Source organism: Canis lupus, chromosome X (genome assembly GCF_003254725.2).
Source record: "Canis lupus dingo isolate Sandy chromosome X, ASM325472v2, whole genome shotgun sequence".
Classification (NCBI taxonomy): domain Eukaryota; kingdom Metazoa; phylum Chordata; class Mammalia; order Carnivora; family Canidae; genus Canis; species Canis lupus.
Genome location: NC_064281.1, coordinates 116914549 through 116929795, shown reverse-complemented (window position 1 = coordinate 116929795; position 15247 = coordinate 116914549). Strand labels below are relative to the sequence as shown.

The window sequence follows — 15247 nt, the reverse complement described above, 5'->3', positions numbered from 1 at the left end:
TGTCAAGGACTAACAGATATGTATTAGAGTCTCCCACCGTGACTGTGGTTTTTGTCCATTTCTACTTGAATTTCTAAGACCATTTGTTTTATTTTAACATTATGCATAAACATTCATTCATTAAAGTTTTATCTTCACTGTATATTACACATCTTGACAATATTTAAAATAACCCATTTTGTTCTATTTGTTTTTCCTAACTCCTACTCATATATGTATTTAATGACTACTATATTCTAGGTTCTGGGAATACAACAAATCAAATAAGAACCCTGCCTTCCTGGGGCTTACAGTATTGTGGAGCAAACAGACAAAAAATAAGTAAACTAAGAAGTTAAATAATTACCAATTGTAATGAGCTCTGTGAAGAAAGGGGATACCAATACAGTATAAGGTAAGGGACCTACTTTAACTAGAGGATGGCCTGAGATGATATTTAAGTTTCAAAAAAGGATTAGAAGCAGCTGGGCACACCAAGGGCTTAGAAGAGTGCTTCCAGCACTGGGTACAAAAAAATGAGATTAATATTGCCAGGCACACTTCAATAGAGTAGAGGGCTCACTGTTGTACACCATACAGAAAAGAAATCAATTATAAGTGGCTTTGACAGGACCAGAAACTGCCATTTGTTCACTTGGTGCTCCTCCTCTTCCCCAACTGACTGTCCTTGTTGGTGCATCATATGAAGGAAGCATTGGCTGGCAGTATAGCACAACGTGGCTTAAGTTTCCACTCTAGGTTAATTTCTATAGGAGGTTGTACTTTCTGGTGTCCCTCTAGGACAGAGATTGATCCCCAACTCAAAGTACCCTAGTCTCCAGGCCCTACCAGATAGGCTTGGCCTAAGCCTGAGGTCAAACACAGGTTGCTGCAACTTTCCTTAGTAGTGTCTGGCCTGGCCTCCTGTCTATCTTTCAGAAAACCCTCCAAAATTCTGGCATATTGATGGCATATGGCACCCTTCTTCGTTCTTTTGGTTTTCAATCATTATAGATCTTTTGGTCATTTCAATGGACATTTGAAATAGAGGAGGCAATTAAACATTTTACTCAGATAGGCACCATTGGTGACAGCCTGAAACAAAATTCTCCAGCATGTTTTAACCTGCACTCTACCACTGGTTTCTTTCTTCCCTATATTTAAAGATAATTATTTACAAATTATCTTGAGCAGTACTTCCCAAAGTGTGGCATGAGTACCAAAAGTATTACATGAGTTAATTTTAGGAGGAACACAGTTGAATATCTATGTATGTATTTATTTTTTGCTATTTATGTATTTACTTTAAAAGCATAGAAAGAAATATATGATTGTTTCTCTCTTCCTCTTTTTCACTTATATATATATACGTGTGTGTGTGGGTAGATAGATCAATCAATCTAGCATTATCAAAACTACCATGACACCCAACAAGGTTGACATAACTCACCATATGGCAAACCTTTATAAAACTCTCCTTAACATCTCTGTTCTTTCATCCCTGGGAGCAATTCAACTGTACTTTCCTCTCTCCAAAATCTCCCATCAGCCCTCACCCAAGTCTTCTCAGATCTTCCTCTTCACTCTGGTAGACTCCAGACTCTTTCCCCTCCTGCACTGCTTTTCATAGGCAGAATAATTCCATCCTCTCTACCTCTAATTTGCATCTGTACACTCATTAACATGCTCAGCAAACAAAAGATTAGGAGCCAGCTTCCTTAAATGGCAGCAAGAAATGGTAAAGGACCAATTATGTTTCCCCATCACAAAGAATTTTATTTTTTAATTTCTCTGTTATAAAAAAAGACTGAAAATCTAACTACATTTCAGAAAAAAAAAAAAAAACAGACTCAAAGCTGCAGGCTCCACGGGTATAAGACCTGCACAGTCTACAGAGTCTGGCTCTTAGAAGGACCCTACTCATGATTCTGTTATCATCTTGAAATGTATAATAAATTTTGAACAAGGCACCCTGCATTTTCTTTATATGAATTATGCTGTCAGCCCTACTCTGCAGGGAGGTCTCTCAGATTCGAGGAACTGAATTAAAGAGTGAGGACAGAATGGGAACAGTGGCTCATGTTATCACGTTGGAGAAGATTCTGCTGGGGCTTTCATAAGTTGAGGGTCTATCTATGCTGCAGTCTTTCTGGGCTTTGGCCTCAAATAGACCTGAATTTGCATTCTGGCTCTGCCACAGACTAGTCGGGCAGTAAACTTCTCTTTGCCTCACTTTATTCATCTGCAAAATGGGGATAATATTTATTTTGAAGGATTGTAAGGATTAAATGAAGTACAATGTAGAATGAGTAAATATTTTGTCATATGTCTTTCACTGTTTATTTTTATTGCTTAGAATTGTAAATGTAATAACATTACTTTGTTTTCAGGATATTTATTTTTAGAAATAATTCTCTTGATAGCAAATATGATCAGTTTTCCATCTACAATTGTGCTACAGTTTTCTTTTAAAATAAATATATTTATAAAAATAAATAAATAAGTAAATAAATAAATAAATAAATATATTTATGTAAAAAAATAGGCAGTTTAACAAAATATGAAAAACTGGTAACAGTAAGATAACCAAGAGCCAGGCAGGTGTTATACAAATGACTGAGTCAGGAGAAACACTCATCTAGTGAAATCTCAATTTTTAGACAAGGTAACTGCAACCTAAAGAGGTAAAGTGACTCATCAAAGGTCACACAGCAAGTCAGTGGCAGAATCGAAATAACTTGGGTCTCCTAACTCCTAATTCAGAGCTTCTCTAACCATACCACACACACAAATGGTTAAGGCAAGAGCAAGCTTGATACTTAATGAGGTACACAGCAGGTAGCCAGACCATATGCACCGTCTCATTCATTTCCCAAGGATAGGAGATAAGTGAAGTATTCTAATATAATAATAGAGAAACTAGTCTCATGGTTTTGTCCATAGAGCTTTTAAAGCATTCCGAAAATATTACCTATTATTCAATCTTTATTTCTTATTTTATTTTTTAAATCTCCCTGAAAAAATGTGCAATGAGGACTGATTCAATAGGTTACAGAGAATCGGTGGAATAGGTGGGATCAAACTCCCAGTCCTCAATCGGCTAGTCTCCTCATTCTGTATGCCACTAGTCTACATATCTTCTACATAAACAGAACCTGAAAAGCAAAGTGTCTTGGGAGCCCAAATGAAAATACAAAACTAGAGATATCCCAGATCTACCTCAAGTCCCTCAACCTCAAATTCTATTAGTGGCATTAAATCTAAGAGAACTCAGAGAAAAAAAAAAAGAGAACTCAGAAGGGTCTGTCTAGTAAGCAGAAGGGGAATTTAGCTCTAAGACCACGTGCCTTGCTTTCACCATAATACTCCAGGCCATGGCCAAATTATTTAAATCTTCAGTGTGTATTAGTTTCCTAGGGTTATTGAAACAAAGCACCATAAATTGGGTGACTTAAACAACAGAAACTTATTGTCTCACAGTTCTGGAGGCTAGAAGTCCAAAATCAAGATGTCAACAGGATTGGTTCCTTCTGAGGGCTGAGAAAAAAAAGCCTCCTTCCTTGGCTTGTAGACAGCTGTCTTCTCCCTGTTCTATTAATTTTGTCTTTCCTTTATGAATGTCTAATTCTGTGTCCCAATTTCCCCTTTTTATAAGGAGACCAATCATACTGAATTAGGGTTCACTTCATTTTAACTTAATTACTTCTATAAAGACCTTTACTCCAAATAGGTCACATTCTGAGGTCCTTTGGTTTAAAATTCCAACTTTTTCTGTGGAAGGGATACAATTTAACCCATAACACAGTGCATTTAAATTAATTAAGTTAAACCATTTAAAATGCAAAATGGTACTTAATCCATCCAGTGTCATATCACCTCCTGGGAATCTGGGAAATCTGACAATATAAAGAATGAATCATGGATTATTTTAGGAGAAAACATGTTAAGCCTATATTGGAAAAAGTCCCCATGGAAATAAAGAAATCACACTGAATAACAGTATTCTTTTTTTGTAAAGAGTTCTACCCAAAATAGAAATAGAAAATGAAGAAATCATGGACTAAGAAAAAATGATGTACAATTTATAGTTTTGTTTTTAACTTACTTTTTCAAAGAATGAAAAAGCTCTCAGTTTGTAAGGCTTTCAAATGTATTTGTAACTAACATTTACAAATACAGTAAAAGTAATTCAGAAATACTCTGGTATTTTAGATGAATAGTAAGAAAAATAAATACGAATAATTTGAAGTAATATGATTTGCAAGCAATCATTTTAAAAGTATCTTGAGATATTTGTGAAAGAACAAAAATCCTATTTTCCCAGCTTATATAAAATAGCTGGAAAAGAATGCATAGCATGTACTTTATTCAGTTTTAAATTTCATCCCTCACCAAAAGTCATAATCCCACAAAGTTACGACATAGTATATACAGGTCTATATTCCATTTACTCACAATGCATCTCCCCACGTTTTGCCCCCTTCTTTGGCTGTGGGAGAACCTTGGTTGAGGGCATAGAAGGCCCTGGAGCAGGCAGGGAAAGAGAAGTCATTGAGATTAGAGGTGGATGGTGGAAGGGCTGAGCTTGAGGCTAGAGTTTGAGGGAGGGAGAAAGACTATGGGAAAGCCAAGGCCTTTATACAGATGAGGAGATAGGATACCATTGAGAGGGAGTTGGAAGGGAGGGTGGGCCATGGGAGGTAAGGTAGAGAAGGTGCTTCTAAAAAGGCCAACTTGGAGCTAAAAAGTGAAGGCTGTGGGGAAAAGAAAAGTACTTGAGTGAGGGGGCAAGACATATTTGGAGAAGAAAGTTGGGAAGACTGAGGAAAGTGAGGCAGCAAGACCACTGAGTAGAAGGAGGAAAAGTCGACTATGGGGAAGAAGAGTGTGCCTTTGAGTGGTGAAGGAGGGGAAAGCTGTGAGTGGGAAGGAGGGCCTTTGGAGGGCTGAAAGAGGCATCTAAGAGGACAGTGAGTGAAGAAGGCCTGGAGAAGGGTAAATAAGGAGCTAAGACAAGGATTTTGACTGAGGCAAGGAAGGGCTTTGTGAAAGTAAGTTAGAGAGAAGACAGCGTGAGGTGAATGAAGGCATTTTCAAAGGAAGATGGAGTGAAGGGAGTTCAGGGCTTTGTGAGATAAAGAAGAAAGGCTTTTGAGTGAGGGAAGAGGATGCCGATAAGGTGAGCAAAGGAAAGTCATTGTGGGGAGGTGAAAAGTGAAAGGACCTTGACTAAAAGTTAAGAACTTTTGAGCAATGATGAGGGAGGGAATACATCTGTGAAGGGAGGTGACAGAGAGAAGGCCTCTGTAAGCACAGAAGAGCACTTCTTTAAGAAAGGAGGTGAAAGTTCAGTATTATGTGAGGAGAGGGAAGTTCCCACTTTGTGAGAGGGCTTGAGGGAACGAGGCCTTTGAGGCAGGAGGTGAAAGAGGAAAGTCAATTGTGAAAGTAGAGGAGGCAGGGAAGGCAAACCATAAAAGAAGGAAAGGCCTTGGTGTGGGCGAAGTGAGCAAGGAAAGGTCTCTGTGAAGGGAGGTGATGGAGAAAGGAATTTGAGAGGTGAGGTAAGGGGGTTTAGTAAAATGAGGTTAGAGGTAGAAGAACTTTAAGAGAGGGGAAATGGAGGCTAGTACTTTGATTTTTGCATGTTGACCTTGTACCCTGCAACTCTGCAGAATCTGCAAGATCAACATGCAAATATCAATTGTTTTTCTATACGCCAGCAATGAACAATCGAAAAAGGAAATCAACAAAATAGTTCCATTTACAATAGCATTCAAAAGAACAAAATATCTAGGAATAAAATTTAACCAAGGAGGTTAAAGACTTGTACCCTGAAAACTACAAAGCACTGCTAAAATAAATTAAGAGAGACATAAATAGATGGAAAGACATCTCATATCCATGGACTGAAAGACTTAATACTGTTAAGATGGCAAGATGCCCAAACTGATCTACAGATTCATTGCAATTTCTATCAAAACTTTAGTGGCTTTTTTGCATAAATGGAAAAGCTGATTCTCAAATGTATATGGAATTACAAAGGGTCTTGAATGCTCAAAACCTAATGAATAAAGAACAAAACCGGATAACTCACATGTCCCAATTATTCAACTTGCTATAAAGTTACAGTAATCAAAAAAAGGATGGTACTGGCACAGGGATAGATACACAGATCAGCAGAACAGAACTTAGGAGTCCAGAAATAAACCCATACATCTATGGCCAACTAATTTTCAACAAGGATGCCAAGACCTTTCAATGGGGAACAAATGGTCTCTTCATCAAATGGTGCTGAGACAACTGGATATCCACATGTAGAATGAAGTAGGATCCCTAACACACACCATATACAAAAATCCATTCAACGGGATGAGCACTGGGTGTTATTCTGTATGTTGGCAAATTGAACACCAATAAAAAATAAATTTATTATTAAAAAAAATCAATTCAGGGGATCCCTGGGTGGCGCAGCAGTTTAGCGCCTGCCTTTGGCCCAGGGTGCGATCCTGGAGACCCGGGATCGAGTCCCACGTCGGGCTCCCAGTGCAAGGAGCCTGCTTCTCCCTCTGCCTGTGTCTCTACCTCTCTCTCTCTCTGTGTGTGACTATCATAAATAAATAAAAATTTTTAAAAAATCAATTCAGAATGCATCAACAGCTGCGCAGCCCGGGTGGCTCAGCAGGTTAGCACTGCTTTCAGCGCAGGGCGTGATCCTGGAGACCCAGGATGGAGTCCCACGTCGGGCTCTCTGCCTGGAGCCTGCTTCTCCCTCTGCCTGTGTCTCTGCCTTTCTCTCTGTCTGTGTCTCTCCCATGAATAAGTAAATAAAAATCTTTAAAACAAACAAAAAAAATGCATCAACAACCTAAATAGAAAAGCTAAAACCAAAACATTTTTTAAAAAATTTAAAATTTTAAAAAATAAAATAAAACCAAAAACTACTTTAGAGAAATCATAGGAATAAATCTTTCTGGCTTTGGATTTGGCAATGGATTCTTAGATAGGACACCAAAAGCACAAGTGACAAAATAAAAAAATTCAAAAACCAGATAAATTGCATTTCCTCAAATTAAAAACTCTTTTTTAAAAGACTCTATTTTATTTATTCATGAGAGACACAGAGAGAGAGAGAGAGGCAGAGATGCAGGCAGAGGGAGAAGCAGGCCCCGTGCAGGGAGCCCGATGTGGGACTCGATCCCAGGTCTCCAGTATCAGGCTCTGGGCTGAAGGCGGCCCTAAACCGCTGAGCCACCTGGGCTGCCTCAAATTAAAAACTTTTGTGCATGAAAAAAAAAGATTATCAAGAAAGTAAAAAAGACAACCTACAGAATGGGAGACAATATGTAAAAATCATACATCCAAAATACATAAATAACTGTTACAACTCAATAACAAAACCACATACAATCCAGTTAAAAAATGGTCAAAGAACTTGAACAGCCATTTCTCTAAAGAAGCATACAAACGCCCAAAAAGCACATGAAAAGATACTCAGTATCAGTAGTCTTTATAGAAACTAATGAAATCCACTATAAGGTACCACTTCTATCCATTAGGATGGTGATGATCAAAAAGGGAGTGGTAACAAATGCTGGGAAATTAGGACCCTCCCACATTGTTAGTGGGAATGTAAAATGGTTCGATTACTTTGTGAAACAATTTGGGGCTTCGTCAAAAAATTCAACATGGGATTCCCCTATGATCCAGCAGTCCGACTCCTAGGTATACGCCTAAGCGAATTCACATCACATTGACACAAAAACTTGTACATGAATATTCACAGCAATATTATTCATAATAGCCAACACCTGGAAATAACCCAAATGCCCATCAGATGATAAATGGATAAACAAAACGCGGTATATTCATGCCACAGAATAATATTCGACCATTACGATGAAGCGAAGTAGCAGAGGCATAAATCCCGAAAGCAATTATGCTAAGTAAACTAAGCTGGACACAAAAGAAAAAATATTCTATGTTAACTCTATACGAAATGTCCGGGGAAGGTAAATCCCCAGAGACCGAAAGCAAACTGGTGGTTGCCAGGGGCCGGGAGATGAGGAGTAACCGCTTTACGAATGAACGCGGGCTTTAAGTCGGGGCGACGAGCACATTCTGGAACTGGGCAGCGGTGGTGGCTCTGCAACGCTGAAATATACTAAACTGCCTCACTTGCTCGCCGCAAAGTCCATTTCACGTGAGGTGAAGGTCACCGCCATTTTTCGAACAAAAAGCAGGGGGGTGAAGGGGGGTTAGAATCTTATGCGGGGAAGTCGGGGAGGGAAGGGCTTTCTGAGGGGCTCTCAGGGGCAACCAGGCAGGTAGAAGTCAAAGGGCAGGAGAGCCGGCGCGAACGCGTGGCTGGCAGAGGCCCGCCGCCCTCACTCACCGGTGTTCAGGTAGTAACAGAACAGCACCAAGACCCAGATGCCGAGCAACAGGAGCGCGAAGCGCTTGTGGGCCCACATCCTTCCCAGAGAGTGGCGAGTCTCGGCCTGGAGGCCACACAGAGACGCCTGCCAGCCAGGCTGAGGCGTGGCAGCCATGACGGCCTGGCGGCCCGGGAGGCTACCTCCGGGATGCGACCCAGTCGCCGGATCCTCCGCAACGCACCCCGCCTCAGAGCTGAGCCTGGAGCGGGCTCCCCGCAGCACCCTGGACTTGGACCGGGTCCTCCCCCGCATCGACTTCCCCTCGGAAGGCATGGCTAGAGGTGGCCGCCTCGCTGAGGTGAGACCTCAAATGTCGCCGACTCACGCCCCACAATCCCCCGGGACAGTGACGCTGACGTGGCCCACTTTGCACGTGGCACGTGCCAGCCGTCGTCCCCAGGCCCCGCCCCTTTTTAACGACTGTCTGCGTTTGCGCGCCACTCCCCCAGCCGCGCCCTGGCGCTTCTGCTGCTTGTGAAACATGCTCTTGGCGAACGTACGCGGCCTGAGGCCTGCCCGCTGTGGCGGGACTGCTGGTCCCCGAGCAACCCAGTGCCTCGCGAGAATTCCGACTCCGGCCTTGGCGCCTCGTCCCCGCTCGCATTCGGCCCCCGTGTCCCGCACTGCGCTCTGCGGTCACTACCGTTAGTCCCTGCGGTGGCCGCTACCCCCTGGGGCTGCTTAGATGTTAACTCTAGGTCACTAAAATGAAACGGAATCAAGAAGCCGTTTTGGCAGTCACGCTAGCCACGTACGCAGCGCTCGATCGCCGTGCGGGACCGTGCGGGTTTGGGCCGACTCCGGCCCGGCAGGCAGCTGGAGCGGGCGGCGCTGGACGTGCGCAGTGACTGTAGCCAATACAGTCCTCGGAGCTTCTAAGCGGACCGAAATGATACCTGCCTGCAGAGATTTGAAGGTTTGGGTACAAATAGATGAAACAGGACAACGTGACAACAAAGAACATGCGAGGAACACTAAAGAGTATCTCTAAGAGCACTTAGATTTTATTCCCATCGTTTGCCACTAAAGAATCGGAGGGGGGGGCCTAAGTGCCTCCCTCCTGGGGCCTTAGCACAGCAATGTCTAAAGAGAGACTCAGCATCGTCTCTAAGCCCCCTTTTGACTCTCGAATCGGACTCTCAGGCAAAATCCCAGCAGCTTGCACGGTTTGGACAGGCCTGCAAGAGGAGCGAGTGCTTGATGCTGGCTTAACTGTAGCCTGCCTCATTTCAATTTTTCAAGGGATGTGAAAACTGGCCCTCTCCACTGCGTTTCCATCCCTATTCCTACAATATCTTACTTTGGCTTTCCAAATGGTTTTCTGCTGATTTTATGCTATTGTTCCTGTTGTTCTTTCCACTGTTAATAGGCATTCCTTAGGGGGAAGGAGGGAGGGAAGTTTCTATGCAAATAATTCTTGAAATTAGCCCGCTCAACCCCATCCCCACATCCAGGAGCAATTCACAGGGCTCTTTAGTTTCTTAAAGGATCTGACAAGAAAAGAACCTGCTTTTCCTTCCTTGTATTTTTTTTTTATGATTTTTTTGGGCTCAGCTTTTCCCAAACTAATTTAACCAGAGGACACCTGCCCCACAAAACGCTATTAACAGCTTCTGAAACTACTGCTTGCAACTCTAAGAAGCTGAAGTGTTGGAGATTTTAGCCTACTTGTGAGTAACAGGGTGGCCTGCTGCAGTTTCCTAGTTGCTGGCAGAAGAGGCAAGACAAGTGGGTCAGAGACAAAAGACAAAAGCTCCCCTGAGACATGCAGAAACTTGAGAAATCCATGAACAGTTGCCTCCCAACAGCAACCTTGTTCATGTCATAGCACATGTGGAGAATGAGCGTGTGACCAAGCACCACACAACCACCCTGAGGGCTCAGGAGATTAAGCTAGAGCACGCAGGTTGGGCACTCAGCTCTTGACCGCTTCACAGGTTATGCTCTCTGAGACTGTTTCCCCTTCTGCAAAGCATGGGCTATGGGCAGACTGATTACGAAGATTCCTTCTCGCTCTAGCTTGCTGTGACTTGTCCTGGATGGTAGCATTTGCAGTTGCTGCAAAGAGGCAAGACATAGCAGTTCTACAACAATGCCAGTACTTCTAAGCCATTAGAAACCCAAATTACGGGGATCCCTGGGTGGCTCAGCGGTTTGTCACCTGCCTTCAGCCCAAGGTGTGATCCTGGAGTCCCAGGATCGAGTCCCACATCGGGCTCCCTGCACGGAGCCTGCATCTGTCTCTGCCTGTGTCTCTGCCTCTCTCTCTCTGTCTCTCATGAATAAATAAATCAAATCTTAGAAAAAAAAGAAACCCAAATTACTAACTGGAACTCAGAGGGACAAAATCCCTAAGATTATGCCTGAGCAATCCCTGGATTACATAACACTAATTCAAGATTGGGGACACAAAAAGCCATACGAAGTGGCCATTTTGAAGATTATCAGATGGTGATTTAAAATTCTGCACTGGCTTTCCTCTTTCATTCTATATTCTTGAGGGAGCTAAATTTGATACTAGTCAACCCAGACCTAATTAGGGAGGAAAATCTGTCATATGGGCATGAATACAAGAACTGCTTCATGAGGTGGTACATACCACTGCTCAGAATGTGACTACTGTTCTTGTGGGAAATTGAGAATTGACACTATTTTTTAAATATTGCTATAGACAGACATGAAAAGATGCTCAACCTCAGGTAATCAGGGGAATGCAAATTAATCAACAATGAGATATCATTTTATGCTCATCAGATTGGCAAAAATTAATAAATATTCATAAGAATATGCAGAAATAGAAATTCAGTCATTGCTGGTGGCGATATAAGTGGGTACAACCACGTTGGAATGCAATTTGACGACACTTTGTAAAGTTAAATATCCACATAGTCTGTGATGCAGAAATTCCACTTTTGGGTATCTATCCTGTCATCCATGTGTAAAAGGAGACATGTACAAAGATGGTCATTGGTTTAATGAAAGCAATATAAAGGATGCCTCAGTAGGGAAATGGAAACACAGTGTAGTTCCTTCCCCTAAGCATATAGTACTTAATGGTGATCAGGATCGATCACCCTAGCCAACATAGTCATTCTCTTTTTTTTACTACTTTGCCTGGTGGCATGAAGTGGCAGTCCCTGCTTCTAGTTCAGTGCAAACCATTGTTGTGTTCCCTGAAAGAAAAAGTCCTCTCTTAGATAATAAGCTTCTAAAATGGCAGGAACCAGAGTTGTGGGGATGATAAGCAAAGCACAAGATTTTTGCAAGTGGGTCATCAGGTATCTCTCACCACCACCCTTAGTTCTTAGCCTCACGTCTCCGGTTATGGAAGAAACTACACTGTATGTTGATTATTGGCTCTAGTTCAGAGTGTACAACTCACAGGTTGCCTTCTCCTAGGTGGTGTCATACTAGGTTTTCAAGAGGTGACTTCACTGTTCTATTAAGCCAACCTCTTCTTTTTCCAACTTTATTAAGGTATAACTGCTAAAAAAAATTGTAAGAAATTTAAAATGTGCACATAGTGATTTGATATACACGTACACTGTGAAAGGATTCCATCTAGTTAATTAAGACATCCATTACCGTACATATTCATCTTTTGTTTTGTTTCTTTTTTCTTTTCTTTCTCATTTGTTTTGTTTTTGTGGGGGGTTTTTTTGTTTGTTTTTGTTGTTGTTGTTGTTGTTGTTTTTGGCAAGAACATTTAAGTTCTATCCTCCTAGCAAATTTCAGTGGTATAATACAGTGTTACCAACTGTGGTCGCCTTGTTTCATGTTAGATCCTCAGACTTTATTCATCTTATAGCTGAAAGTTTATACCCTTTTTACCAACCTCTCCCTATTTTCCCCATCTCCCTGCTCCTGGCAATCTCTTTTCTAATCTCCATTTCTTTTTCTATGAGTTTGACTTTTTTTAAGATTTTATTTATTTATTCATGAGAGACAGAGAGAGAGAGAGAGAGAGAGGCAGAGACACAGGCAGAGGGAGAAGCAGGCTCCATTCAGGGAGCCCGATGTGGGACCTGATCCCTGGTCTCCAGGATCACGGCCTGGGCTGAAGGCGGCCCTAAACTGCTGAGCCACCCAGGCTGCCCGAGTTTGACTTTTTTTAAAAAAATTAGATTCTGCATATAAATGAGACCACAAAGCATTTGCTCTCCTGTCTGGCTTACTTTCTGAAAAAAAAAATCATTTATTGGACTATGTTCTAAACAAATTGCTGTGACTGCTGTTGAGTCATAATAATAGATATGTAAGCTTCAATTCAGCACATCTTAATGACATATCCTTTAATCAACATTGTATTTACATGGAAGTTAAGTTGGAGAACTTCCAGTTTTAGAGAACTTCCAACTGGTCAATCCCTAACACCTGTTGGACTCAACAACATACGCTCGTTTTTGAGAATTAGTTCATCACAGTTTGCAAGCTCACTTCAGGTATAGTTCATGTCTCTAATATTTGTGCTTGTTTAGTAAGTGTAAATGTGAAATGACAGTTTATTCATGAACGATTTTACCAAATTTGAAAATCTTTAAAATTGAGATGGATCCTTCTTTGTACAGTGCTGTTCTTGTTATTTGATTTTTATTAAACTAGAATGCTATTATTCATTACTGCAACAGACCAATATATAGATGTAAGTTTGTTCTCCCTTTTTCCCCCCAAAAATTATCAGTGTAATTAAGAAGTATTAACCCATTGTTTTTCTTCTCTTTTTTGCACTTGGATTCTAATATTTCCTTTATTACTTATTAATATCTATGGTGTGATTATGTATATGCATATATATATACATATGAAGTTCAATAAAAGAAAATTTTCACACTGGCTGCATTTCTTTTCTGGCCATTTATATTTATTCATTTCATGTAATGATTATTACTGAAAGTAATTGTGTCCTATAAAAGAGAGCCAAGTTAAAAAACAATCCACCCCAGTGTATCTCGTGTGAGATATCCTTGTCATCCAATAAAAGGAACTACTACCTTTGCTCTAGTTGAGAGACTGGAGCTCTAGAACTGGTGGTTCTAGGAAAATGCTACGTTAGCTGGGACCTGGGGATTGGGAACTTGCTGCCAGAACTGTTGACTCCAGACTCTCACCAGCAAAATGAATGTCCTGCATGTGATGCTTTGCTCCACATTTGGTTCAGTTTGGAATTCAAGCATAATATAATTTTGTCTAATTGGTCATACCTAAGTCACATCCAAAACCATGTCTGCAAGGAAATATGGGAAATGTAGTGTTTAGCTTTCTAGTTTCTGTAGTATAGGGAGGCAAACCCCCAAAGATTGAGTGAGCCTCTATCGCCTTCAATAGCCTCACACCCAGCCAGTTCAGGGCTACTACCACCCAGGCACGTTCCACATCTGACTTGCTCTATCAGCTCCTTCCACTGCGCCTCCTATGGTATAGAGAATCCTACCTCTCCATCCTAATGAAGAGAAATTATTCTAAATCCTCACACTTTTCCTTTTTCCTGTTCTCCTTCCCCTTGAATTAGCTGAAGTTTAGCTTCCTACTGTCAAACCCTTCCTGGGTTCATCACTGTCCTGAAAACCCTCTGTGATGGATGCTGCTCCTCCTACTTCCAGGTAAAGAGAAAGGGTCAGTAAAAGACCTTAGATCCCTTTGCTCTCTGAAACCATGGTTTCAATGCTTGTGGTCAATCTCCTCTGTTTGGGACTCACATTATCTGATTTTACCACCTGTTTCGTTTTCTGCATCTCAAGGGCCTACTACATTCCAGAAAATTGTATTCTCTACTTCTCTGACTTCCTTTCCATCACAACTCTTGGCCGTTATCCTTGCAATGAAGCTGGCTAGATGGCTCCTCCACCTTCCAATTTTCAAACCCGAAAGCCACTGAAGTATTTATCCTCCTTCAAACACTTTGCAGCATTTGAAACTGTTAATTTTCTTCCTTCCCTGAGGAAGCCATGTGTCCCCACAGTACTGTGAGCTCTGTAGGAGCAGGGATCTTGCTTCTTATTTACTGATGTAGTTTTAATGCCTACACAGTGAGTGGCACACAGAATCCACTAAATAAATAGATTTTAATGGATAATTGCTATGACAAAGCACAAATCTCATGTCCTTCTAATCCCTAGCCCATTGGCTAAATGTAGGCATTCCCTGAGATTTAGCCCACTGCTACTTATTTGTGCTGGATTTTTCCTGAGTGATATATTTATTTTCATTTCTTCGCTGATCACTCTGTGTCAGTGGTGCTTTCATCTTTATATAACTCGCCTCACCCCTGTCCTGAGCTCTAAACTCGAGATCAACAAAGCAAGTTCAATGTTGTTGCTTCTAGGAGAACCAGATGGAATAAGTCAGAGGCCCTGGGCTCTGGGAGCTCCGCTCTAGGGTGGGAAGCAGGCATGTAAAATACAATTATAACACAATGTGATGAATGCTCTTGGAAACAAAGGTGTGATCAGAGTGCCATAGGAACAGAGAGAAGAGGGCAAATAATTCAGCCTGAGGCTGTCAGTGAAAGCTACTGAAAAGTGACATTTAATTTAAGTTTTGAAGATTGAATAGAAAATGTCCAGCCAAACAAGATGGGGGAGATTTTTTTCATGGAGGAGAGGCCGAACAGAGACCCAGAGGAATGGAAGGACATGATAGACATGGTGTGTTTGGGAGGCAGGTGTAAATACTCTGCTACACCTCGAAGCATGTACAAACCTGGCCTTCCGATCTTTTTCTCCCAAACCAGTACCTTTTCCTGACTTGCTTTTTCCTGTAGATGTTCTCATCCTTTGGATCCCTTTGATTTACTACCTCTGAGCTTTTTGGGATTCTTAATCCCTTATGTC

The 15247-nt window shown here is 41.5% G+C and overlaps 1 protein-coding gene across 1 annotated transcript in view; it reads right to left on the bottom strand.

The window, feature by feature from the left end:
- The window catches only part of FMR1NB (FMR1 neighbor), a 33565-nt gene extending 24794 nt beyond the window's left edge, over positions 1 to 8771 (bottom strand). Inside the window, exon 1 of the mRNA XM_025460819.3 lies at positions 8375 to 8771. Within this exon, the coding sequence (XP_025316604.1) occupies positions 8375 to 8690 (316 nt within the window). The 5' untranslated portion in view covers positions 8691 to 8771. The remainder of the gene's footprint in view (positions 1 to 8374) is intronic.
- Positions 8772 to 15247: the final 6476 nt, after the last annotated feature.